Source organism: Terrapene carolina, unplaced genomic scaffold (assembly GCF_002925995.2).
Source record: "Terrapene carolina triunguis isolate 2854851 unplaced genomic scaffold, T_m_triunguis-2.0 Scaffold227, whole genome shotgun sequence".
In the NCBI taxonomy this organism is placed as follows: domain Eukaryota; kingdom Metazoa; phylum Chordata; order Testudines; family Emydidae; genus Terrapene; species Terrapene triunguis.
This window is the reverse complement of record NW_020664578.1, coordinates 4,643,598-4,670,078: the sequence shown is the minus strand read 5'-3', so window position 1 is coordinate 4,670,078 and position 26,481 is coordinate 4,643,598. Positions and strand designations below refer to the sequence as shown.

The following is a 26,481-nucleotide window of genomic DNA, read 5'->3' as shown; positions in this document are numbered from 1 at the left end:
TTGAAATGTGACTGGCGATTTTGGGTGCCTCATTTGGGGGAGGGGGGACGACAGCTTGAGATACTTAAAGGCCCCTGCTTTTCATAAAGCGCCGAGCTCCCACCCTTAGAAAGTCAGGCCCCCTCAAATCAGACCCCCAAAATCACTAGTCCCTTTTAAAAATCTTGCCTAAGTCACTTTTGAAAATGGGACTTGGGGTAAAATTTTCTAAAGCATCTAAGCGACAGGCGCCGAAGTCCCATCACCTTTCAGTGAGATCTAGGCTCCTAAGGCCCAACGTCTCAGACATATTTAGGTGCCCAACTCCCAGTGACATGCGTGGGAGTTAGGCACCTAAGCACCTTTGAGGCTCTAGCCATAAGGCACTTGAAAATGCATCAAAGTCCCTTCGGTGCTTGTGAAAATTCAACCCCCCCTTGCAGTACTGGGAACCCAAACACAGCAGCATCAACCAGAAAGTGAAACTGCTCGGTACAGACTCTCTGCCTCAACCCAAGTGAAACAAAACACAAGAGAACAGCTAAGAGGTGAAAAGTGACGTGCCAAAGCCACCTAGGGCTGTTGGGCACCCATTGAAAGTCAGTGGCACCTGGGGAGTGAATTGCCAGCTGTGCCTTGGAAAATCTCCCGCTCAGCTCTGAAAACTTCCTGCAGCTTTAACAGCCTGGGGGTTTGTCGGTAATGTGGCAGGCCATTTGTTGCTTTAAAATGTCTGAATAACACGGGGTTAACTCTGGCAGCTTCCTCGCCCCCACACGTGCAATGTTATGCGGGGCTGAGGACATACACCCAAGAGATCTTACACTAAAGGAGGACTAAGGATGCATGCCTGGGCAGCGGACAGAGACAAACAGCAAGGAAGCGTAGTCTGGGAAAGTTAAATGCAAGGTTATTATGGGCCTGGGTGTTGGGAGAGCTGGTTAGTTTCCTGCATCAGACTCCTGACAATAAACGCTTGGGAGAAAAACGCTCTCTGTGAAATACATTTGCCCTTGTCCCGCTCGCCAGCTTGCAGCATCCCGTCACTGCCTAGGGGGAGCTGTGGCAGGATGCAGAGTGAAGTCTTTGACCCTGGGCACGGTATTTCCAGCCACCTGGGTCCTGGCTGCTTCGGTGCCATTTGCAAATGGAGACACTTCCCTTGAAAGGTGCCAGGAATTAACAAAGCTAACGCTGCCGCACTACTTTCCCCAGCGGGTCCCCGTTCTCCCCTCTCCCTTCCAGGCTAACCTGGAGCTGGTCAGCGTACAAACTGGAGCATCACTTTTCCAGCTGCCAGGACCTGGGCTTTATCTGCCTCTTGGGAACAGAATTCTGCAGCTGGAGCCGAAGTGCCGATTCCACAAGGATGCAGGAGGCAGAACGGAATCCAGCGCCTTCTTCCAGAGCCAGATCAGCTCTTCGGGGCTCAAAGGAACTCCTCCTCCTTTGGCCATCGCTGCGCTAAGGCAAAATTACTCCCTCTCCTGTAGCTGCAGGTGAAAAAAAACTTGTTTCCATCCATAAAGCCAACCGGGATCAGTCCGATTGAGACCAACAGCCACTCTGGTTTTAGATCTACAGGGGTACGTCTACACTGTGATAAAAACCCTGTGTCTGGTCTGGGTCAGCTGACTCGGCCTGCGGAACTATAAAAGTGTAGTGTAGAGGTTCGGGCTCTGAGGGATTGCAAGACCAAAAGGGACCGTTAGATCATCTGGTCTGACTGCCTGTCTCACAGGCCAGAGGACCCCGTACTGAGCCCAATAACGCTTATGCTCCTACGGTCACGTTTCTAACTGTAACAGCACTCATAAAAACCTGTGTAAGCCAAGTCCTCCATTTAAGCCGGCCTAACCTTAGAAGCCCCCCAGTGTTTAAACCAATGCATCCATTTAAGCTGGACCTATTTACAAAGCCGCCTTTCCCAAACACGGTCGTTTCGGTTTCTCCTTTAAAGGAACACTGGTGGGAAGAAGTAACGGAGTTACAGAACTACGCAGCGCGACTGCCCCCTACTGGCGCTGGGGTCTGCTGCCGTGCAGCATCACCGCTTTGTGTCCCTGGAGCCGTTCCAGCTGTGATCCAGCCTAGGGGAGAAGAGAGAAGACATGAAGGCACTGATGTGGCCATTGGTCCAGATTTTGTCCTCTGCTCCAGCCCCTGGGCCAGGGGAGAATTCCCCCCAAAGTAGGCACAGTGTACCCTAGTGACCCCGCATAGAGGGCATGCCAGGGGTGGCGATGCAACCCATAGGCAGCTGGGATGGGCCAGGGTGCTCTGTGTTACACCAAGGGGGTGTTCTGGCTCTAGGGTGACCAGATGTCCCGATTTTATACGGACAGTGACGATTTTTGGGTCTCTCTCTTATCTAGGCTCCTATTACCCCCCAACCCCTGTCCCGATTTTTCACACTTGCTGTCTGGTCACCCTGTGTGGCTTCTGGAGCAGCGCAGAATGCAGCAGGCGCAGTGATGGTGTAAAGTCGTGCCATGCCTCTTGGGCCTGCAACATAACATGGGACCCGGACCTGAGAGGAGAGGTCGGCTCAAAAGGGGAACAGGGATGATTTTGCTTTGCGAACTCTGGCCTTGTCTGCACCAAAGTGGTTTTGCACGGGGGTGACGTGCACCAGTGCAAGTCGCCAGCGCAGGCATCGACATGACTGGTCTGAACTGGGGCAGCTACGTCGCTGGTGCAGTTACACCAGCACAAGCCCTCTCCCGGTGTAGCACTGGGAGCCAGGACGCCTGGGTTCTATTCCTAACTCACTTCCCTTCCCTGTATAAGGGGGTAATAACACTGACCTACCTAAGTGTGAAGGGTTAATAGCCCCCCCTCCCTGGGGGGGGAATGGCAAAAATTTTGGTGCGGAGGAAAGGGAAGAAGGTGACTGGGGAGGGTGGGGGGAAGATTTCAAAGGCTTCCACTTAGTCCTCACTCCCCTGGAGGCGGATGGATCCAGAGCCCCCCATCCCAGCCTAGTCGAACCTGCCGCACCCCACAACCAGCCCGAGGGGCGCCAGCCCTCGACGCGAGCAGGGAAGGATGCTCAACTCACTGTCGGATGCAGTCGGGGATGTGCACTTGCTCAAGAGGAATCTGTTGCGACAGCTCCCACAGGCTGTCCACGAACTGCACTTTCCTGCCAAACTTGGAGCTGGAAGAGGAGGCAGAAGAGGGGGTAGGTTATTCAGGTCACACGAGCGGTCGTTTTGCCATCAGGGAGTCTCGCAGGGCGCCAGGATGACAGCCCTCTAGTCTGGTCTGTTCTACCCAGGTTACTAGCCTGCCCCCATCACCGGGGCACCTTTCACAAACGTGTTAAGCAACATGACTTACATCTCACTAGCCACCCAGCCATGCACACTGCCTGTCCAGTGTCCCATCTCCAGCTGTGGCCAACCTCTGCTGTGGCAGAAAAAAAACCCAACCCCAGAATACATCTGGCCAAAATTCCTTCCTGATCCCTGCAGGCCATCAGCTGAAGCCCTGAAACATGAGATTCCCCATTTGCACATCCCCATGCATGCCGAGGAAAGCTCAGTGGGTTTAGGGGGAGATACTCTGTAGCTCGTCTATGGAGTCTCCCTGGCCTCTCCGCTGCCACTGCTGATACATTAGTGCCAGTTAGGACTCAGCACTTGGACTGTCTAACAGTTGATTGCACATAGGCCAACAAACAGCCAGTCGATCCCAAGCTGGATGGGAACCAGCAATCTGTCGGCAAAAGGCACTCTGGTATGGTGCAAATGGGTGTAAGCTCATGGAGCTATGCCAGTTTACACCAGGCAAGAATCTGGCCCTCTTATCTCATGCTTGGTGCAAATAGTGCAAGCTCACACACCAATAGGTTAAGGTCAGGACTCACACACACACACACACACACACACACACACACACACCCCAATAGGTTAAGGTCAGGACTTTTGAAACGGACTAGTAATTTGAGGTGTCTGTTTCTGGGGGCCCCACTTGACACCCCTGAAAGAGGCCTGATTTTCAGAGGGTTGGGGCAGCGTTGCCAACTCCAGGCATTCCACAGTCACATGTTAGGCCTCAAATAAATCATGAGATTGTTTTTAAATCTCATGATTTTTAAGCCAAACAAACAAGTTCCTTTTTCTTTGTTGTCTGGTCTCTGAGCCTTTACTATGCACTGGGTCACATGCCAAGCTTTCCTCTCCAGCCACGAGGGCAGGAAACGCCCTTTTTTAAACGAAAGCCAAGATTTTTCCCGTCATCACCTAGCTCCGGGAGCTGGGGCTTTAAGACAAACATCAAACACGGAGAGAGTTGGCAGCTCTGCTAGTGCTCGGTGCATTCTAAAAAAAAAACCCCAAAAAACAGGCTCCTTTTGGATGCCTCAAATTGGGTCCCTGAATCACGAAATCGTTGACCTGAATTCTGCAGCTTGCATGTGTCCATCCCCAGCGGCTGTATGGCATGGGGCCTATATCTGACTCCCAGCTGTTAGCCCTGCAATCTCAGCTACACTCCATCCCGCTGCTGTTCTCTGGAGGGACTGGAATATGAACTGGTACCTGTAATGTACGACGCTGCCCTCTGCTGAACAGCCTGGGTCAGGCTGGCTTATGCTTACTGGTGCCCCACTTTGCTCTTCCCCAGACTGTAGCGCTGCTTCCTAGGCAGCGGCCTGAGTTTCTTGGGTAGGGGGCAGAGGGAAGCACCATGACAAGGCTGCAGCTGGCAGGTGAAATCCAGGTCTTTACATGATGCCCATTGTCACGGTATCTGGGCACCTAGGAAATGCTGGCAGAGTGCATCCAAAAAATCCTGGGATAGACTCTTACGCTGTGCCTGTCACCACAGTGTCTGGATGCATAGCGGATACTTGCTCCATGTACCCATGTAGCTAACAGCGCTGCTCTCTGGCAAGCGGAGCCCTGGCCTGGGCCCAGGCTCAGGGAGGAAATATTGCTGAAGGCGTAAAAAGCTCTCTGCATGGAACAGTCTGGGGGGGAGGGGAGGGGAGGGGGCTCTTGCCTCTCCAGCCAGCGAGGTGTTAACACGCTCAGGTCCTGAGCGCAAGGGGACGCACCAGACACTGTGGCTGTTCCTAGCGCCCCCTAAGGGTAGCAGTTGGTCTTGCAGACACTGGCTCACAATATTGGAGTGTGGTGAGGCACAGGGGTGGTCTGTTGCTAATAACGTGCAGCCCACCGGGCTTATGAGCGGTCTGGGCACGATCTCCAGGGGTGCTCGGATACTGCAGGCTGGGTGGCCGCCAACCCCCTCGCACACACACCCCTCTGTTGGTAGCCTCCCCCCCGGCCAAGTAAAGCATCCAGCTCACACTACCTGAGGAAGGGGCGGATAACGGCCATCAGCGCCTTGACATACCAGGTGGGATGGACAATAATCATGGCCTTCAGGTTCTTCCGGAGCCTGAAACGATGCAAAGAACACAGGACATGAGGTACCGATTAGCCGGTGGAACTCACTGCCACAAGATATCCCTGAAGCCAAGAGTTCAGCAGGACTGAAAATAGGGTCAGACGTTGATCTGGCTAACGAGACTCCCTTGTTACAGTCTTCAGTGCTGAGGCCGGCGCTGAAGGAGGCTAAGGGGAGTCAAGGAATCCCGCTAGGGTTCAACCGGAGCTGCATGCCTTTGAAAATCCTAGCTTTAAAAAAAAAAAAAAAACGGGGCTTGCAAGGGCTATAAACAATCTTGCTTCATGGCATTAGCCAACATCTAACTATCGGGAGCCAGTAGGAGGTTTCTGGATGGGCCCCAGGTCCAAGGAAGGGCCTCTGAAGTCCTGGAGTTTTTTCTTTTAAAGGTAGCTAAGGGCTTGTCTACATGGGGAAACTGACCAGTGTAGCTCCCCATATGGACACTCCATTCTGGAATAAATCCTGTGCTTACAAAGCCCAGAGGCTGGGAGCTGGGGTGCCAGAGAGAGCCATAGGGTCTGCCTCTGTCCAGCAGCCTCGTTAGACAACCCCCCACCCCTTTATACTCACCACAGCCCAGCGCAGTCCCTTCTTCCAGCCCCTCCAAGGGAGGCTGCAGTTTCCATCCTCACCCAGGCTGGGATTTTTATTGATGGCCCAGCCTGTATCACAGTGTCAGCTTCACTGGCCTTCGCGCCGTGCGAGCCAGGTAGGAAGCAGGTGTTTCCCTGTTGCCAATGACTATGGGGTGCAGATTCTGGCTGGGATCGGGGGTATGTGTGGGGGAAAGGGGTTGAAATTGCAGCCAGCCTGAGCCACCGCTGAACTGAACAGGGAACCCACCCAGTCCCGAGTCCTCCACATGGGCGACAAAGCAGCCCTGGATGGGGAGTGGAGTCTGTGGGGTAGTGCAGATGGCTCAGTATGAAAACTCCTGGGTTCTAGTCCCACCTCCGGGAGGGAAGGTATGTAGGACTCCTGGGGTCTGTCCACAGCTGTGGTGACTGTGGGGCTGGACTCCGGAGTTCGATTCCCCACCCTAGGAGGAGAGGGTGTTCTCGTGATTACAGCAGGGTGGTTGGGAATTAGGACTCGTGTCTCCCGTTCCCAGCTCTTCCGCAAGCTCCTGATAGAGTCCTGGCTCACCAGTGGTTAGAGTAAGCGGGGGAACGGAAGGGGGACGGGGCTAACATCGAAGAGAGAGCTCCCCCTTTGTGGGCTGGGGAAGCAGCGGTCCCCTGCTGGGTCATACCGCCGGTCGATGGTCTGGTAGCATTGCTTTATCCAGCCGAAGGACGGGATCTGGCTGCGGAGCGTGGCGCCATTCAGACACACCAGGATGTAGCTTTCTGCCACCATCACCTCCAGCGTCCCGATGATGTACCTGCCAGGAGAGCAGAGAGGAGGCCTGGAACCAACCCTCCTCTAGGCGCAAAGCGCCTCCACGCTACAGTCGTGGATTTAGCTTCACATCACACATGCCCCTCCCCCCCAGCAGTGAGGTAAATTGTCTTATCCCCCACCCCTATTTCACAGATGGGAAACTGAGGCACAGAGAAGGCCTGTGACTAGCCCCCACACAATGAGTAGGGAATGGAACCCAGGAGTCCTGACCCCCGTCACTTGCGCTAACCAATAGCCCACATTCCCCACCCAGAGCTGGGCAGAGAACCCAAGAGTCCTGATGCCCAGTCCCCAGCACTAACTACTAGCCCATATTCTATATTAGGCATTCACAGAGCACCCATTGCTGTAGCATTTAACCCTCTTGTGCCAGCAGCTTCCCCGTCCTGACTAGTGCACTGACAGTCCTCATTTATGGTCTGGGACCGGAAGAGACTGTGAGTGAGCTCAGAAGGGGAACAGCCCGTGTTCCTGTTGGCAGCCAGGCAGGGCTGAGGAGGAGACGGTTATGAGCGAGAGGCTTATTTTAAAAGAAGGTTTTGGCACTTTAAGGGTCCATTTACCAGGACAGTAAAGGGTCAGAGAAACAGCTGCGATGGCATCCCAGGACCTCCTGATGTTTATGGGGAGATTCCAAGAATCCCAGGGCAAAGGAGCCCCCACCCACTTACCCACAATGGACTTCAGGCCTGTTCAGGGGTTTATCTGTTCCTGCTGCTCTCGGCACTAGGGCCAATCTCCAGTTACGCTGTCCCTGAACTCAGGGTGAGGGTGGTTTTAAGCCGCCTTTGGGCTCCCGCATATTCTGGTGCCGTGGAGTAAATTAGAGGCGCCTTGGGAATTCTACCGGGAGCAGGGAATAGCCAGAGTGCCCAGCGCTCCGGCCACACGCCCAGTCTGCCCGCTATGCCAGGGCAGGGCACAGGGCCCTTGCATCAGGGGGCTGTTTGCACGCACTTTAAGGCTCCTTTATGCTGCCAGGGCAGCCTGAACGTACTAAGCATCTGACGCTGGCTTCCCTGCCCCTCTGTGCTGCGCTGAGCCCCACAGCAATTGAGACTGGGGTGGGGGGAAGCCCAGCCCAGCCTGGGAACGTACCCGATGCAGAGGCTTAAGGAGGCAACATCCCTTCTGCCCCCTCCAGTACCACAGCTTTACGTCGGCGTCACTTTCCCAGAGCCACCCCCAGCCCACCGCCCACTCCCCCCCTCCCAGGCTGTTACCCATGTGGTTTGTTCACTAGCCAGCAGGGGGCAGCATGCTCACCTGAACAGGTGCTCCATCACGTACTGATAGTCAGGGATGCTGCTGTGGGGCAGGTAGCAGGAGGCAAAGAGGATGATGGCGTTGAGGCCTTCTCCGTAGTACCCTGGAGCGGCAGAGCCGAGCGAGTGGGTCCAGCTGGCACAGGAGCCTAGCCCCGCCCCCTTACACCTTGGCACACCTGTGCTCCCCCACTGGGAAGCTCCGGGATTGGCCCAGACCAGGTCGGATTGACTGCTTTGCTTGGCCCCCGACCCACACGGACGGGGCTGCCACTGTGACCGGCGTCCCGTGGTGCTCTGGGGGCCACAGGCTGGGCGGAACTGGGTTTAATACAGCAGGCTCGGATGCCGGGGTCCCGTAGGGCTGGGGTCGTGGATTTCTTGGGGCAGGGGCTTCCTCCAATTGGCTGCGTTTGCTATACCCCGTAAAGTGCCTGAGGTACTGACCGGCACCATGTAAATCGTAACTCTGGGACCCCACTCCCAGGAGAACCCAGGAGTCCTGACTCCCAGTCCCCTTGCACCAAATTCCCCTCCCAGAGCTGGGAGTAGAACCCAGAAGTCCTGACTCCCAGCACCACCTGCCCGCATCTAACCACTAGACACTACTGCCCTGCAAGAGTCAGGACTAGAACCCAGGCGTCCTGCTGCCTCCCATTCTAAGCACCAGACCCCAGGGCTACGCGCTCCCTCGTTACCCCCATGGGAGATGACCCTCTTGTAGGGCTCGACGACGCTCAGATCCACTTTCTGCTCCCGCTCGTCCATCAGGAAGATCCTCCACTTCCGTCCATCCTTGTCCTCGACGTCCACCACGCGCCCCTCGCCGAGTTTCTCCTCGAGCAGGGTGCTGTCCAGGCGCCGGGCCCTGGGCAGTTCGTCTGCGGAGGGGAAGGGACAAAGGGGGGGCGGGGGGGTGTATTAGGAAAGGCTCCTGGGCTCTTCTCTGCACTTTTACCAATAACCAGAGAGCACCTGGGCCCTGCCTTGTGTTCTGCAATGCATGGCCCCCTCAGGGCACTGGGGTGCCCATGAGATGGGTGTCAATGGGTGTGGGGGAATGAGGCCAGGGAAAGGAGAATCACACCCCCCAAATGACCCAGTCTCCTCCCAAACCTTCCCCCCAAGCCCAGCTCCCCTGGAGCCTTCCAGCCAAACATCCACCCCAAACCGCAACCAACCACCCCCGACCCGTCACCCCCCAACCATCCCCCAATCCCTCACCCCAACCAACCCTCTACCCTCCAACCACCCACCACAACCAACCCGTCACCCCACCAACCATCCCCCAACTCCATCAAAGAAACAACCCTTCACCCCAACCAACCCTCGACCCTCCAACCATCCACCACAACCAACCCCTCACCCCACCAACCATCCCCCAACTCCATCAAAGAAACAACCCTTCACCCCAACCAACGCTCGACCCTCCAACCCCTCAACCCTCCAACCATCCTCCAACTCCATCAACCAACCAACCCTCACCCCTCCAATCCCTCATCACAATCAACCCTCAACCCCCAACCCCTCACCCGTCACCCCCCAACCCTTCACCCCAACCAACCAACCCCTTGCCACAACCAACCCTCGACCCCCCAAGCCCTCACCACAACCAACCACCCCGACCCCTCAGTCTCCCAACCAACCCCTCGACCTCCCCACCTCTCACCCCAACCAACCCCTCGACCCCCACCCATTCCCCAACCCCTCACCACAACCAACCAACCCCTCAACCAACCCCCAACCCCTCAACCACCCACCACAACCAACCTCTCACCCCCCCAACCATCCCCCAACTCCATCAACCAACCAACCTCTCGACCCCCCCCAACCCCTTGCTCACCAATCAAAGTGACATTGTGCACTCCATATGTTTTATGGAAATATGCTTATGACTGTGAATATGATGTAACTGGAATATGCTTTATGCAAAAGGTCTCTAGTAAGGTATCACAAAGGTTATAACCTACTGAATATATTCCTCCTATTTGTATGCATGAATCATTCTTATATCTGAAGGTAGAAATATGAAGTATAACTCTGAGGGCCTATTGTAATTATGCAAAGTGTGGGCCATTAATGGTGGTTTAGAATCTTGATGGCTCACATTAACTAGGACAATTGGTTGTAAATGGCTCTGTTTACTTGCAAACCTTCCTGTGTAGGTGTTGGCCAGCCTGTGGGTAATGAAGAATGAGTCTCACAGGACATGTGACCAGGTCACATGATACTGGAATCCATCTTAAATCTGGTACTTTTCCATTTAGAAGGAGGGGTGGGGACCCAGAGAGACAAAAGATTCCGGCCTTGTGCCAAAGCTCTAAAACGGGGAGGCCAGTCATGAGAAAACCCCTAGTTTCCACCTAAGATGTCTGCTGGAATTAACAAGGACTGTACCAGGGGAAAGGATTGGGCCCAGACTAGGAAGGAGTCTAGTCTGTGAAAGAAGCTTATTGGAACATCTCTGAGGGTGAGATATTACCTGTAATCAGTTTCTTAATGTATTAGGTTTAGACTTGCGTGTTTTTGCTTTATTTTGCTTGGTAACTTACTTTGTTCTGTCTGTTATTACTTGAAACCACTTAAATCCTACTTAATAACATCATTTTTGTTTATTAATAAACCCAGAGTAAGTGATTAATAACTGGGGAAGCAAACAGCTGTGCATATCTCTCTATCAGTGTTATAGAGGGCGGATAATTTATGAATTTACCCTGTATAAGCTTTGTACAGAGTAAAACGGATTTATTTGGAGTTTGGATCCCATTGGGAGCTGGGTGTCTGGGTGCTGGAGGCAGGTAACCTGCTAAGCTGTTTTCACTTAGAGCCTGCAGTTTTGGGGGCATGGTCCAGACCCTGAGTCTGTGTTGCAGCAGGCTAGCGTGTCTGGCTCCACAAGGCAGGGTTCTGGAGTCCCAAGCTGGCAGGGAAAACAGACTCAGAGGTAATTTCAGCACATCAGGTGACAGTCCCAAGGGGGTCCCTGTGACCGAACCTGTCACTCAACTTCCCTGGAACCGTCCCTCCAAATCTCCAGCCAGTCCCAGCCCCCCCCCCCCAAGCCTGCCCCCCATTTCCACTCGCCCTTCCTGACCCACCACTCCAACTCCCCTGCCGATCCTGACCCACTACCTCAGCTTTGTCTAAGCCCCCTGCCATTATGAGCCCCAGCCAGGCCTGCTTCCCACCCACCCCTGCACCTCAGCCAGACCTGCCCCCACTCAACCCTCCCCTGCTCTGACGCTCAGCCCAGCCCAGCCGCGGGCGCATCCTCTCTCCAGCCCCACCTTCCCACTCAAAGTCATGGCCGCCCTCTGGCCCGTCCAGCAGCTCGCTCTCGGATGGTGTCTCCAGCTCGTCCACGTTGATGTCCAGGCTGCCGTCCGGAGTGCGCTCCGGGTAATCACCCGACTGCACCGAGCCCTCGGCCCGGTCTAAAGAGAGGCTGAGATCCGGTGCTGGCAGCCGCTTCTTCATGTGCCGCTTCCCGCACAGCTCCAGGGTGTTGGGGGTGACTGGTGGGGGATGGGGAGGGAAGGAAGGATGAAGACAAACAAAAGCAAGAGAAAAGGGACGTGAAACAGAAAAGAGAGGGGGGAGGGAAGGAAAACGTATCGTCCAGAAAACGCCGCTGCTTATGCAACGATCGCTGGATTGGGGCCGAGTGGACAAAACCTTCCCACCCAGACCAGCTGTGTCCTGGGGGTGTTTGGGGGATTGGGGATGTGGGGGGACGTAGCCCTTGCCTGGCTGCACCCCCAGCACTCTCACACCCAGAACCTGCCCTGCTGGTGTTCTTGGGGGTCTTACCTTCCTACCTTCACCCGCCCCCTGGGCACGGCCTTACCTAGGCTGGGCTCCCCGCCGGAGTCTTCAAGGTCCTCCTCAGAGACCTCCTCCGGGAGAGGCCTGGAAGACAGGGGGATGGGTCAGGGACGGCCAGTGTTTCTCAATGACCGGTCCGTGGACTGGCGCCGGTCCCTGAGATCTCCCTGCCGCAAGCCGGTCCCTGGTATCAAAAAGGTTGAAAAACGCTGGGCTAGAGCATCCCTCCCAGCTCTGAATTGCTATGTTCCTGTGGGGGAGGGGGCTAGGAGTCAGGACTCCTGGGTTCTATCCCCATCTCTGGGAGGGGAGTATGATCTAATGGTTAGAGCAGGGCAGGATCGGTGGGAGAGTCAGGGCTCATGGGTTCCATGCCTGGTTCTGGGAAGGGAGGCAAGGGGCTAGAGCCAGGGCCAGCACTAACTTTTTTGCCGCCCCAGGCAAAAAAGAAGAGCGCCCCCCCTCACCCCGCGAGCGCCACGCCGCCGCCCCCCCCCGCGAGCACCGCGCAGCCGAACCCCCCCCAGCATCACCGAAATCCCTGCCCTCCCAGCACCACGCCGCCCGAAGCCCCACCCCCCAGAGTGCTGTGCCGCCCGAAGCCCCGCCCCTCCAAGCGCTGCGCCGCCCGAAGCCCCCGCCCCCCCTCCGAGCGCCGCGCCAGCCCCCGCTCCCCTCTGAGCGCCAAGCCCCCGCCCCCCTCCGAGCGCTGTGCCGCGCCCGCCCCCGCCCCCCCTCCGAGCGCCACGCCAGCCCCCGCCCCCCCGAGCGCCGTGCAGCCCGAAGCCCCGCCCCCCCGAGCGCCCTGCGCGGAAACAAAAAAAAACCCCTCCAGCGCTGCCCCGACGAACCAATAAATAAATAAATTAAAAAAAAACCCCAAACGCCGCCCCGCCCCTTGGTGCCGCCCCATGCTCGGGCGTGCTCCGATAGTTACACTCCCGCCCCTCGCTAGAGCCAGGGTGGGGACTGTGTGCTCGAATGAATGTTATGTCATCACATTGTGCCTCAGTTTCCACATCTGTTAAATGGGAATGACGACACTGACTTAGCTCCAGAGCTACCTACAGTGGAGTCAGCTGCGGAGCACGTTTCACACACAAGAGGCTCTGCTGCTGAAACCCTGCCCTGCTGTCCCCGCTATTCCAGCCCTGGGCTGCCCATGCCCAGCTCTGCCGACGCCCCTCAGTCCCAACCCACAGCCCCCCCACTTGCTATTCCAGGCCTTGGCTCCTCACACACACAGCTCTGCCGATGGCCCTCGGCCCTCTGCCCTCTCACGTCCAGGACGAGCTGGACCAGACAGTCGCACAATGTAGTGGACCAAACCAAACCAAACCCATGGGCTGAGACCACCCGACTCATTTCACATGAGGATTTGAACCCAGGTCCCCGAGAAGGCTTCATCCTGGCTCTCAAACCCCACCTCATGTCATTTACAACGTGGATCCTTTTCTGTCCTCTCCCCTTCCCTCCCTCCTCCCCCTGGACACTACCCGCTGGGTAAACAGCAGAGCTCAGCCGGCACAGCTGTGCACCGTTCGGCACGTGACCGCTGGCAATAGCTGCCTATCGGAAGGAGGTGGGAATACAGCTCTTGCAGCGGCGCCGCGGCAGGTGTTTTGCCTGATGGATCCAGTCGCAGACACCAATTGCGCTTGCGTGTGCTCAGAGTGTCTGTGCCGGGTGCTTTCCACTGCGGGGGTTAAATAGAGACTTTGCTTCCTCTTTATGGCCAACTGTTTGCTAGTTATTTTGTCCATCGATCCCCATTCTACAGGAGGAGAAACTGAGGCACAGAGCCGGGAAGCTACTCTCCCCAGGTCACTGGCAGAGCTGGGCACAGAACTCTGGAGTCCTGGTTGCCCATCCCGCATTCTATCCACTCGATTAGTGCATTCCTTGCCCTGAGTCAGCCACAGAACCCAGGAGTCCTGAGACCGCCAGGCCAGGGGGCTATCTGCTGGTCCACGCTGCCTCTACCAGTCATGTTGCTTCTTGAAAGAGACTGGCTGGAAGGGGACAGTTACCCCCTCCCATACTCCGAACCCCTTGGCTGTGCCCTGAGCTCCTTGGCACCAGCTGCCTCATCAGACCGACACCCGTTCACCATTTTCTAGTCCTTCCGTTCCCCCATTAGCTCCACCCCCGCCCTCCCCACCCCGCAGGCTGAACCTCTGATCCCCAAGGATGCCCCCGTCCTCTTGACGGTGCAGTTCAAATTCACCACGGTGGCGCCAGCCCTTTGGGGTCCCCCAGGGGCAGTGATATGAGTGAGGCAGGGGCCATCTGTGTCACCTCCCATTGCTCCCGGGACAGGGCGACAGGAGACGCGGTGAGGATCCCAGCCAGCACCCCCGCTCTGCAGCGCAGTCCCCCCTCCCGCTGCATCTCTTACCCCGGGAACTCCTCGTCCTGCCATTCCTCCTTCAGCTCCATGTCCTGGATGGATACGGCTCCCTCCCTCTGCTCGGCCAAGTCCTGCTTCTCCGGATCCCTCTGGTCCCTGCAATGCCAACGGAGGAGAACATGGGCTGGAGGAACCGGGTTCAGGCCAGTCCATGATTGGGCAGGAGAACACATCTGAACAGGGACGACCCCAAGGGCGGCTCCATCCTCAGGGGGAGGTTTGGCCTGAACCGGGATTGCGGCCTTCCTGGGGCCAGGCCCCCCGGGCTGTGAATGGAGCCCGTCCGTGGGTCAGACCCAGCCGGGCTCCCGCGTGGAACGAGTTTGCTGGGGCTCAGCCTGGTGTCCCAGATGTCCCGCCCCAGCTGGCACTAACATCAGGAGCCCCTCGCTGGCAGCTTGGGCACAGAGCCACAGGAGGGAAGGGGCTCCCGTCTCATCTATCGAGGCAGGTCCCCGCAGGGCAGGGCAGGGCAGGGCAGAGCTGTCTGGCCCTGCCACTGGGACGCCTTCCCCAGGCTGTGGGTCTTTCCCCAGAGCCCCGGGATGCCCCCACACAGCCTCCTGCCCAGAGGGACCAGCGCCAAACCCAGCACTGCCAGGGCCCCAGTGAAGATGGCCGCTGCTCCCCCCTTGACCATCCCTCAGCGAGGGCGCCCTCTGCCATCGCTCGGCTCCCCTCCGGGCTTGGTCTAGCATGGCCCAAAACGGCCCCCGGAGGGCACTCTCGGTGCCAGGCCAAGGGAGGGTCGCCCGTTCTTCCAGCTCTTCTGGAGCAGGGAACTCGCTGCAAGAGAGAGATTGTCTCGCGGCCACCTCCCCCCACCCGGGCACCCAGGTCCCATCCCCATCCCCCCCACCTGGGCACCCAGGCCCCATCCCCCGACCTGGGCACCCAGGCCCCACCTCCCCACCCCAACCCTGTCACCTGACCCCCACCTCCTGCCATCTGGGCCTTGCCTCACCACCGGACTCACACCCCACCTCCTCCCTTCTCACACACACACACCCCGCCGTCACCCATGCCTCCTTCTCCCCATCTCTTTCCCTCCATCACCCACCCTCCACCTCCCACCCAACCCCGTTGCCTGACCCCCATCTTCTGTCACTCAGGTCCTGCTTCCCCATCCATCGCCCATGACCCAGCCCCTCCTGCTTCCCCTCCTATTCCCCCTCATCAAACACCCCCCCACACACCCTGTTGCTACCATGGGTGGGCATGAGCGAGGTGGAAACAGGGTGGCAGAGTTGGCACCATCTGACCTGCCGGCTCCCCTTCCTCGCCGGCGAGTGCCCCCGCAGAGCTCAGCTCTGCTCTTCCCCTGCCTACAGCACCCAGGAGATGGACTCAAGCTCTGAGACTGGGACCCAGGTTCGCATTCGGATCCCACCTCCCCGAACCCCAGGGGGTGCTGAGTTCTCCTGGCTGCAAGAGCGCTGAGCCTGCAGCACGGCCACCGTCCCCATCCCCCACCCACGCGGTCCCCCAAAGCCTGATTTACACCCCCGCTGCAGCTGGGGAGGAACCAAGACGCCCGCAAGAGGCAGCCACCCACCCTTTCCATGACAGCCTGACTGGCAGAATCCCTGCCGTGCCCGGCCCACGTCCCCTTGTCCCGAGCCTGCCCCAAGGCAGAAGCCCTGTGTTGAAACATACGCGGTGATCACAGCTCCTCCTCTTTGACCGTCCATCTCCAGCTAGCACCGGGCTCGAATCACCTCGGCTGGTGTGTAGGGGATCCCGTAGCTGCCCCCCGGCCTCTTGTGGCAGTCGGCAATTACCTCTCAACACTGCTCAGTTACAACGCGTCCGGCTAGCCCCACTGCTGCTTGGGCCCGTTGCAGGGAAGGAAAACGAGGAGCATTGGAGCGGCTGCTCAGAGCCGGCAGTTTTCTCTTTCTCCAGCCAGCTGACATCAGCCCTGTACCTGGCGGCACTCGCTGGCACGCCCAAGAAAATCAACCCAGCGCCACCCTAGCAAGCCCTGTAGTCTAGCGCAGGGCTGGTCCTGTTTACACAAGCCCGGAGAGCCAGCGCAGCACCCAGCCACTCTGCGTCTCTAAGGAAACTTAAATCCAGCAAGCAGGGGGGTTTAGAAAACGGGTGTCACTTTGGGCCCGCTTTGGGAACGGGGACTAGGAATCTTTTGTCAGCAGTAGGGGACCCCATTAGAAAACGGGGAGCGAAGGTGGATTGGCACTGGCGGGCAGGGGGAGATGAATCCGCTTCACTTCCTTGCAAAGGGGCTTCTGAATTAACTCACCGAGACCGGGGGTTTTGAAGGCGTTCGGCGGCCCGTTCCCATCGGCTTTCGATACCATTTTGGTGCCTTACTCCCCGAGGCGCCTCTGCAATGCCGGAGAGCGAACGTGCTCTGTCCGGCGGAAGGGCTTTAAAGCACCATTTTTGTAATGACACCCTGCAGCCGGGTCCTCAGTGAGTTTCGAATCCAGGCCCTTCAGAGCTAAAGGCACGGACCTGGAGAAACAGCTCCTGGCCTAGCTGCTCTTACATGGACCGTGTCCAGGGGAACAACGAGGCACTCGATTCTAGCCACCAGCCGGCCTAGCCAGTAGCGGCAGATGGAGTTTGACGCTGCTTGGTTTGCTCTGCAAGATAAACAGGCAGGATCTTTATTGGCCACTGAAAAGACTGGATGCTGCAGCCGGCCCTGCCTCCTGGGCGCTTCATTGCTAGGCACAGAACAGTTGCTGCGTTCGCCAGCCCAGCTCCCCACTTTGGGTGACGCAACAACGCAAACTCTCTCCTCTAAGAGACGCCACCGATGGCCTTCATGCTGGGGCGAGCTTCCAGCAAGCTCGCCTCCTCGTGCCAGCGAAGTGGGTTCAGGCGAAGGGGCATTGCCAACTGGCAGCGTGGTCTAACAGATAGGGCACGGCATTGATTTTCTGTCCACTGCAGTATGTTGTGAGGCAGGAGAGCTGGGTTCTAATCCTGGCTCTGATCTGTTGTGTGACTTGAGAACAGGACCCGAGCGCGATCCTGAAGGCTCAGAAGCCAAACAGCAAAGAAAAAGAACCCAAGATTCATTTTTTAATAGAATCTTAAGATTTTTTTAGGGCCTGACTCCGTATATTTGAACAGCTGGGGCTGGTGATGCTCCAATCACCCTCACAGGTGCAGGCAGAACAAGGAAAGGGAGGGGGATTCTCTTTGAGCATCAGAGGGAGCAGCTTTGTTGAGGTCGGTAGAGCGAATACGTAGCTCAAGCGCTGGTTGAAAATTTTCCGACCAAACAGTTTCCTATCAGAAAATCCTGACCGAACAAAATCAAAATGGTTCCCGAGAACGTATCAGTGGATAATAGAAAATGATCCAAACGTTTCCTTTCAATAAGGTCAAAGCACTTTGTTTTCACTCTATTGTTCTGACGTTTGTGTTATTTTATATCAGACTGATGATATTATATCTTCTGTCTTGCCACGTCTCTCTTCCGGGCCGGCGACTTTTATAGCCTTCTTCCAAAACTCAAGATTGTACTGGGATTGGCCGTGATGCAAATTCATTCTATCATTAACACAAAAGTCAAAATGAAGCGTTTGGCATTTCAACTCTTCCTGCCAATTTGCGATGAAAGAAAATTTTGAAAGGAATTTCCTGCAGAATGGAAATTGAAAGTTTACCAGATTTTTATCCACAATCTGCCTGGGTCACAGGCTGGCCGTGCGTTGTGTGAAGAGCTTCCTCACCTTTGTTTGAAACCTGCTGCCTATTAATTTCGTTGGGCCAGGCCAACTTCTTGGGCTGTGCTTCTTGGGTTCTATCCCAGATGAGATCATCCATCAGAGCTGCTCCCTGGACTATCATAGAATATCAGGGTTGGAAGGGACCTCCGGAGGTCATCTAGTCCAACCCCCTGCTCAAAGCAGGAGCAATCCCCAGACAGATTTTTGCCCCAGATCCCTAAATGGCCCCCTCATGGATTGAACTCACAACCCTGGGTTTAGCAGGCCAATGCTCAAACCACTGAGCTATCCCTCCCCCCAATATTTGACTACCCTTAACATTTAGCTCAACATAGCTACAGCGCTGAAGGGTGTGCCAGTCTAACCCCTGCTGTAGATGCGGATGCTTGGGGAGATCCAACAGCAATGAAATGCCCACTTCTGTCGCTGTAGGAAGCAGCCACACTACAGCGCCCTAGCTGTGGAGCTGTAGCACCCGCAGTGTAGACAAGGCCTTAGCTCTGGCTACACCAGCTAAGGCCCTGCTCCCTCTAGTCTGTCTCCAATAACTTCTGCTGTGTTGCAGTGGGAGAGGGATTCAGTTCCCTCTGGACCCTGGGGGCTGTGCCCTGAAGCATAGAACAGCTGGGCTGGAGGAAGCCAGCGGACCAGGCCTGTGAGGACGTAAGCAGTGTAGGGGCATGGGTCAAAAATGTCTGTGTCAGCAGAAGGGAGAGGAGGCAGCAGTGAAGTGATGCTAAGAGCCAGGGGTACCCTCGTGCAGGGATTGGGGTGTCTTCCCCTGCCCAGCCGGCCTCTCTCATCAGGACAACGTGATTAGCATCTTAATGAGCATGACGACACCTTCCCTGCTGCCAACACATTCCTTTCCGGTGATCTGTGGCTTCCGGGCACACGCCCTGCTGCTCCAACCTGCCCTGGGCCGGGAGCTCCCAGACAAGCTGGCACACGACTCGGTTAGCGGGTCCCCGTGGGGCCAGAACTGTGTGGTGTATACAGATGGGGCGAGGCAGCGGAACAGGCTCTAACACGGCTGGGGCTGTGGGGAGGGGGTGCTGTCCACGGTGTCTCCAAGGCCTGACTTCTTCGCTATTGCGTTGCCATCAAAAGTTGTGCACTCGTCATAGATTCCAAAGCCACAAGGGACCATTGTGACCATCTGGTCTGACCTCCTGGCCGCACAGGCCAGAGACCTCCCCTAAATCATTCCTGGAGCAGATCTTGTAGACCAGGGGTCGGCAACCTTTCAGAAGTGGTGTGCCGAGTCTTCATTTATTCACTCTAATTTAAGGTTTCGTGTGCCAGTAATACATTTTAACGTTTTTAGAAGGTCTCTTTCTATAAGTCTATAATATATAACTAAACTATTGTTGTATGTAAAGTAAATAAGTTTTTTAAAAATGTTTAAGAAGCTTCATTTAAAATTAAATTAAAATGCAGAGCCCCCTGGACTGCTGGCCAGGACCCGGGCAGTGTGAGTGCCACTGAAAATCAGCTCGCGTGCCGCCTTCGGCACACGTGCCATAGGTTGCCTACCCCTGTTGTAGACCAACATCCAAACTTGATTTAAAAACTTGTCAGTGGAGAATCCACCATGATCCTTAGCAAGTTGTTCCAATGGTTAATTGCTCTCACTGTTAAAAATTCACCCCTTATTTCCAGGCTGAATTTGTCTAGTGTTAACTTCCAGCCGTTGGATCCTGTTACCCCTTTCTCTGCTAGACTGAAGAGACCCCTAGTAAATATGTGTTCCCCATGTAGGTACTTATACCTATAAGTTACCCCTTAACCTTCTCTTTGTCGAGCTAAATAGATTGAGCTCCTGGCATCTCTCACGGTAAGGCAGGTTTTCTAACCCTTAATCAGTCTCGTGGCTCTTCACTGACCCCTCTCCAATGTATCAACATCCTTGAATTGTGGGCACCAGAACTGGATCCCACCAGTGCCAAATACAAAGGTAAAAATCACCTCTCTGGCTCCTCCTCGAGATTCCCCTCTTTCTGCATCCCAAGATCGCATAAGCCCTCTTGGCCACGGCGTCGCACTGGGAGCTCATGTTCAACTGATTACCCACCACAACCCTCAAATCTCCTGCAGACTTGCTGCTTCCCAGGGCAGAGTCCCCATCCTGTAAGCTGTGTCTGAGCAACTAAGCAGGATCAGACCTGGTCAATATTTGAAGCCCCAATACTAGTGCCTACCTACCTTTTTTCTCAGTAGGTCTCAAAGCAAGTCACTATCATTATCCATTTTACAGGAGGGAGAACTGAGGCATGGTGAGGCAAAGTGACTTGCCCAAGGTCATCCAGCAGGCCAGTGGCAGAGCTGAGAATAGACTGCTGGTCTCCTGAGTGCCTGTCCGCTGCTCTTTCCACTAGGCCACACTGCCTCCCTGCTCAGTTCTTCGATGGGAGACCTCTAAAAAAAAGCCAGGCTGCTACGGGAAGCGGTGTCGCAATGCAGCAGAGCGCACTCTCCCCTTGTGAGCGGCTGGCGCTAGGTCCTGATGGAGGCGCTATCTTTCACATGGGATATAAAATCCCCCGGCAGGTGCAATTTCCGGCATTCTGGCTTAAAAATCCAACTCCCACAAAATCACCTCCCGCTTGGCAAAGCTGCTCCTGCGGTTCCAACCGGGTGAGCTATGAAATCCTCGGTAAAGCGCTTTACTGCTGAGTGACACGTTGACTCTGAAGCCTAATGGTGGCCGTGAACATTTGCTATTTCATTGCTGCTCATTTTAAAGGGGAAAAGGGGGATTTCGGGTGGGGCACGGGATTGTGGGCAGAGCATAAAGTCCCACCACTTCCTCCTCGCCCTGCCTTCAGAGGAAAGAGGCACAGAGACAATGAAACATCCACCCTCTCTGTTCAACCGCAAGGGTTTGGGTGTTTTTCTGCTTCACCCTCCTTCAAAGAAAACAAACAAGTCATAAAGTTGCCTCACAAGCTGGAGCGAGTCCCTGTATAATTCTCCAGTGATTATGCCCCACCTGCCTTCCGAACCTTAACACGGGCTCTCAACTGTTTTCACCACACCAGGAGCAGTAACGGAGCCTTTTCCAACCCCAGAACGCCCTGCTAATCCAAATCCATCGATTCTACACTCAGAAGGGACGCCATGATCATCCTGCACAGCACAGGCCAGAGACCTTTCCCCAAATAATGAGACAGACCATCCCCACCCTGAAGAGTGTCCAGTCTAAACTGACAAGCCAGCCAGAGGGAGGGCAAAAGGAAATATTTAATGGGATTAAAAATCTTTAAGCGGCAATGATCATTTAGAGCTTGTGACCTTTGAGTGGGATGCATAAGCAGCATTCAGCAAAATCCACGTGTTATAAAGCATATTGCGGCAGGGACTGTCTTGCTGTTCTGTTTGTACAGCGCCTAGCACACTGGGCTCCCGGTCAAGATCAGTGTGACCGCAAACACAAATAATAATAGAATTTTACAGCTGTGTAAATCCTTGTCATTCCATTGGTGCCACGCCCTGTGACATCAGCTCAAGAGCTGACCCCAAGCTGCTGGAAACTGACAGTGTTTCAAAACACCATTTCTCTCCTTAGCAATCCTGAATCATCTTTCATGCTGCTTTTCCCCTCATCACAGAGCTCCATCCCCGTCTTACCCACCGGCCTGCCTACCCTCTCCCCGTCAAATCCTTCCTCAAGGCCCACTTCTTCTGCGAGGTCTAAAATAATTAGCCAGCTAATAAAAGTCAGGGTATTATTGCTGTTATTTATATAGTGGTAATGTCATGGTAATGTCATGGGCCAGAATGGCATGGTGCTAGGCGCTGTACAAACAAAGAGACAGTCATCGCTCTGAGATCCCAGTCTAAATAAGGGTAGAAATGAAACCAGGGTTATATGGACCTCAATTTTCAACAGTAACTAGTGATTTTGGGCTGCCAATAAAATTAGGATTCTCATGCTATTTGGAGAGGTGGGGGGGGGTCACTCCTAAAAGTCTGATTCTGAAAACACTAGGGGAGTAGTAGCTTACTGCAGCACACATTCCATTGCACTATGGCCTGGAATTTCAGCTCAACTCCCACGCAGGCACATACATAAGTTAGTGCTGAGATCTTCAGAAAGTCTGGTCCCAACTGTGGGTGCTACGCACTGACAAACCTGGCCCTCCGCATGGCAGCCTCTCTATAGGATCAGGCTCCACTCTCAGCAACCATTCACTTTCTGAGCTGGGTTTATCGGCCTGTCTGAAAGGCCAGGCACGGTATGATACAGTCAATCAAATCACAAGCCAATCAAATCACAAGGACAACACATGCCTGATTCTCCAGCTGCCTCCCCCAACCACCCCAAACCGTGTTTGCTGGTTCCACAGTCTCTAGACCCCACACCGATAGGCACTCCCAGGTACACGCAGAAGAGACTCCTGAAGCTGCCTATCTCATTGGCCCAGCCAATGCTGTGGACTGGGAACCTGAATCTCCTAAGCTAGATTCAAACAGCGTGGGACACTCTGGATCTCATATACACTGGAGTGGAGTCGCTCTGGATCAGCGGCTCTCAACCTTTCCAGACGACTGTACCCTTTCAGGAGTCTGATTTGTCTTGCGTCCCCCTAAGTTTCACCTCACTTAAAAACTACTTGCTTGCAACAGCGGACATAGAAATATAAGTGTCCCAGCTCACTGTTACGGCAAAATTGCTGACTGACTTTCTCATTTTTACCATGTACTTATGAAATAAATCAGTTGGAATATAAATATTGCATTTACATTTCAGCGTATAGTTTACAGAGCAGTATAAACAAGCCATTGTCTCTATGACATTTTAGTTTGTACTGATTTCGCTAGTGCTTTTTATGCAGCCTGTTGCAAGACTAGGCAAATCTTGAGATGAGTTGATGTACCCCCTGGAAGACCTGTGCGTACCCTCAGCAGGGGTACGCGAGAACCACTGGTCTGGATTAACCGAGATCAGAATCCGGCCTGACGGGGGTCACAGACACCCAGCTGGGCTACTCACCTTTGAGGCTGCAGTTTCTCATCATAGTCTGCGTAGGAACCCATCGTTCCAGCCCTCAGAAAACACTGAAGTTAGCTGGGTTCCCCTCCCACCCCTTCTTTGGGAGCCAAATCCCCAATGGATTTTCCCTCTTGTGGCTCTCAGGACATCAGTTACGGCCCCTGTGCTGCTCATCCCAAACTGGTTTGTCTGCATTAACACCTCCTGACTCCACCTGATGAGAATTCACTGGGTCCTAGTGCCCATTGTTCCGCCCCTGCAGACAAAGCTCTGGAGTGGCAGAAGGGGTAGTATGTGTGTGGGGGGGGGGCGATTGCTCCCTGTTACCCCCAGTTTGCCTGCTGCTGTGTCTGGGCCAAGGAAGGTGGGCCCAGGCACAGGGCTCCATCATAATGAAACGTCCTCCAAGGACAGCATCAGCTTCAGGCAAAATCCCTGGATCCCAACTGGCCCCCCAAGCTCCGGGAAAAACTGGGGGCTGCAGCTCTAGGTAACCCTGCAGCAAGATTACCCGGTCCTGGCATTAGACCATAGGCCCAGTGGGAGCAGACAAGCAGCCATGTCCTAAGGACCTGAGAAAAAGGGCCCCCCACTGGCCGCAGGGGCTAGTTATCTGAGATAGACAGACTCCTGCGTCCTATTCCTGGCTCTGCTGCTGACTCACTCGATGACCTTAGGCATGTCTCTGTGCCTCAGTTTCCCCCCTCCAGTACAGAACAATGCCCCCCTCTGTTCCCGGCAAGATTCCCAGGGGCCTCATTTCCCATATCGGCTCATTCTGAGCACACTGCAGCAGCAGCTCTTTCAGCCCTCTGTCGGGGAGGGGAAGCAGGAAAAGGGGTGCCAGGCATTAGTCACAATTCACACACCCTCCTCCAGCCAATTGAGGAGGAGCACTGAGGGATTCAAAGTCAAAGGCATCCTCTGTATCTCAGTTGTGACTAGATGTGCTAGGGGCTGTACAAAGAGAGAGCAAAAAGATGGTCCCCGCCATGAAGGAGCTTGCAGATTCTGGCTCCCAGCCTCTCTCGTGGGCAGGAACCTCAGGATGGGGGAATATGAGGCCCCAGCAGGAATTTGAGCCCCGAGCAGCTCGAATTAAACTCCCAACCTGCTCTCTCGTGTGCGAGCTTGCAGTGCGTGTGGGTGGGCCAGCATCCAGGGGAAACGACCAGGGCCGTTAACGACACCGACAAACTCTCCCCCGGCCTCCAGGCCCGGCTCAGCTTTTCCATTGACTCAGAGGAGCCTGGGTTACTGTGAAACGCCATCGGCAGCTGCCAGGAAGCACACTTGGCGTGTGGGTTACCGCAGCGACACGGCCCCCCCGACTTCCCCTGCTCCAAGAACCAGCCACTGCCTCATCGGCTTCCTGTTTTCTCTGCCACACACTTCACTCAGAAACACAGTCAGGCCTTTGCCCTGGCTTTTGGGATTTCCCAGCATCCCTGCCCTGTACGTAAGGGGACACACGCTGTACTGAAAAGGAAAAGCAACGGAGCGCAGAACTAACTCACCCTTGGGCTCGTCACGGAATCCCCTTGTCCATCCGTGCCGCTCACCAGGCTGTCGGACGGGAGGGCTTTGAGCAACTCAGCTGGAAAAAGCTCTAATTCAGCGGTAGAACTGCCTTGGGGCTGAGTCAGGGGACTAGGACCTCTGCTTGCAGTTCCCAGCTCTGCCACTAACTCCCTGTGTGACCTTTGACACGTCGCACCATCGCTCTGGACCTCAGTTTTCCCATCTGTAAAATGACAACTAACTATAAGCCGGTCTTTGCCTACTTAGACTGGGACAGAGAGTCTCTCAGGTTGTGTCTGTGCAACACCCAGCACAATGAGGCCCTGATCTCGGTTTGGAACTTAAATTGCTCTGGTAATATAGATAAACCTAACAAATGCTGTTTCCACTATGCCGCAGAGTTTCACAGTTCAGGGGTGAATTTTCCCCGGATTCATCACAAATAGTCCACAGCACGTATCTCCCAGCAGCCTTTTAAAAGAAACAAAACTCATACAGGGTAATAGGGTGAAATTCTCCAGCCTCTGTTATACAGGTCAGACTAGAAGAGCTAATAGGCCCCTCTGGCCTTACAATCTAACACACATGGGCACATGCCTTCTTCAGTTTACATACAAGGGAGACTTTTCCAACCCAGGCGTGATCTGATCATTGGCCCCAGGCATCCGTCAGCTGTGTCTGCATCTGCCCCTCTGCCAATGAGAGCAGGCGCTGATGATGTCATGTTTCCAGGGTGGAACGAACTGATGCTCACCGAGGAATTCTGGGAAGACAGGTCTTTCCGCTTAGATGAGCCTCCAACCCTCGTGCTCATGTAGTTGAATTGATTCATCAAAGCAAGGATTTTTTTTTTTTTAAAGAAGAACCGTAAGGCTTTCAAAGCTGCTTTTGCAGGGCCCAGTGATATGGACGGAGAGTGTTTTTCAGCCTTTAAGGATAGAGTCAGTGTAGCGGGGTGGTTACCCGCGCCTGCCCTGAGGGGTTTAAAACAGCCCTGGAGGAGGGCTGTGGAAGGGCAAGATGCCTGGGCTGATTGGGAGGAAGCAGGCTCAGCTGGAGCCATGCCCCAATCAGGGCCCCGCTGGCCCTATAAAGGCTTGAGCCGGGCACTCAAGCAGGCAGTCACTCTCTGCATTCAGAGAGAGAAGGGCCTGGCTGCAGGGAGTTTAAGACAGGGTACCTGAGTAGAGCAGGGCTGGGGAAAGGCAGAGGAGCTGGGGATCTCCAGCCTGGAAAGCCCAGGCTGTGGCCTAGCATTGGGCCAAGGGATACTGGGGGTTGCAGAGGGCAGCCCAGAGGTAGGCCAAGGGAGCAGGTTCAAACCCAGCCTTGCCTGTGATGAGTGGCTGATACTGCAGTCTGCCCCAGGGAGCGGGGCTAGACGGTGACTGGTAGTAGCCTTACACTGAGGCGAGGTGGGGTTAGCGGGTGGGGGTTCCCCTGGGAGGGGAGACCCAGAGTGTGTGGGTACTGCTAGGGGGCAGCACCCAGAGAAAGGGGCACTGGGGTCCTGGGAGGGACATGGGGCCAGTGGCAAGGTGGATCACCGGCCTGCAGAGGGCGCTCCGGAGCTGGGATGGTCTAATTCCTGGAAGAGACCAGCAGGAGGCGCCGCAGGGGTGAGTCTGACCCCTTGCAGTCAGACTGTTGTATCTTTAACAAAGAACGTTTTTCTCCCCCCGCCGCTGGTCAGGCCTTTGAGTTAAATTGGCGTTAACAACACCTAAAAGTTTGACTGAGCCTGGATAAAAGCCGCTCCCCATCTCAATCCGGTTTCATTATTTCTCATGGCACAATCTTGCCAATTCTCCACTAGTTCAGGAACAGGCCTGTAAAGATTTTTCTGTTTTTCTCTCTTCTCCTCCTCCCCCGCTAAGCAATCAAAGTGTGTGGCTGGTAAAGGTATGGGAGAGAGAACCCTGCTTAGCACCTCAGCTATTGTGTTTTGCCGTT

The 26,481-nt window shown here is 55.1% G+C and overlaps 1 protein-coding gene across 1 annotated transcript; it reads right to left on the bottom strand.

Annotated features, from left to right (window-relative positions):
- BNIPL (BCL2 interacting protein like) lies at positions 1-23,171 on the bottom strand. Its single transcript, XM_026656330.2, has 10 exons — positions 23,008-23,171; positions 14,293-14,400; positions 11,917-11,978; positions 11,357-11,584; positions 8,768-8,950; positions 8,071-8,173; positions 6,653-6,784; positions 5,302-5,388; positions 3,041-3,139; positions 1-2,069 (listed from the first exon to the last, which is right to left on the bottom strand). The coding sequence occupies exons 1-10, from the start codon at positions 23,049-23,051 to the stop codon at positions 2,027-2,029; spliced, it is 1,089 nt and encodes a 362-aa protein (XP_026512115.1). The 5' UTR covers positions 23,052-23,171; the 3' UTR covers positions 1-2,026.
- Between the last annotated feature and the right edge of the window lie 3,310 nt (positions 23,172-26,481).

Bases quoted from the DNA above. Each gene is read 5' to 3' on its own strand.
- BNIPL (XM_026656330.2), bottom strand. From the start codon at position 23,051: ATGGGTTCCTACGCAGACTATGATGAGAAACTGCAGCCTCAAAG. The intron at 11,979-14,292 runs GTAAGAGATGCA...CCTGTCTTCCAG, and splicing joins CAGGACGAGGAGTTCCCGGG to GCCTCTCCCGGAGGAGGTCT. The intron at 11,585-11,916 runs GTAAGGCCGTGC...ATCCCCCACCAG, and splicing joins CGGCGGGGAGCCCAGCCTAG to TCACCCCCAACACCCTGGAG.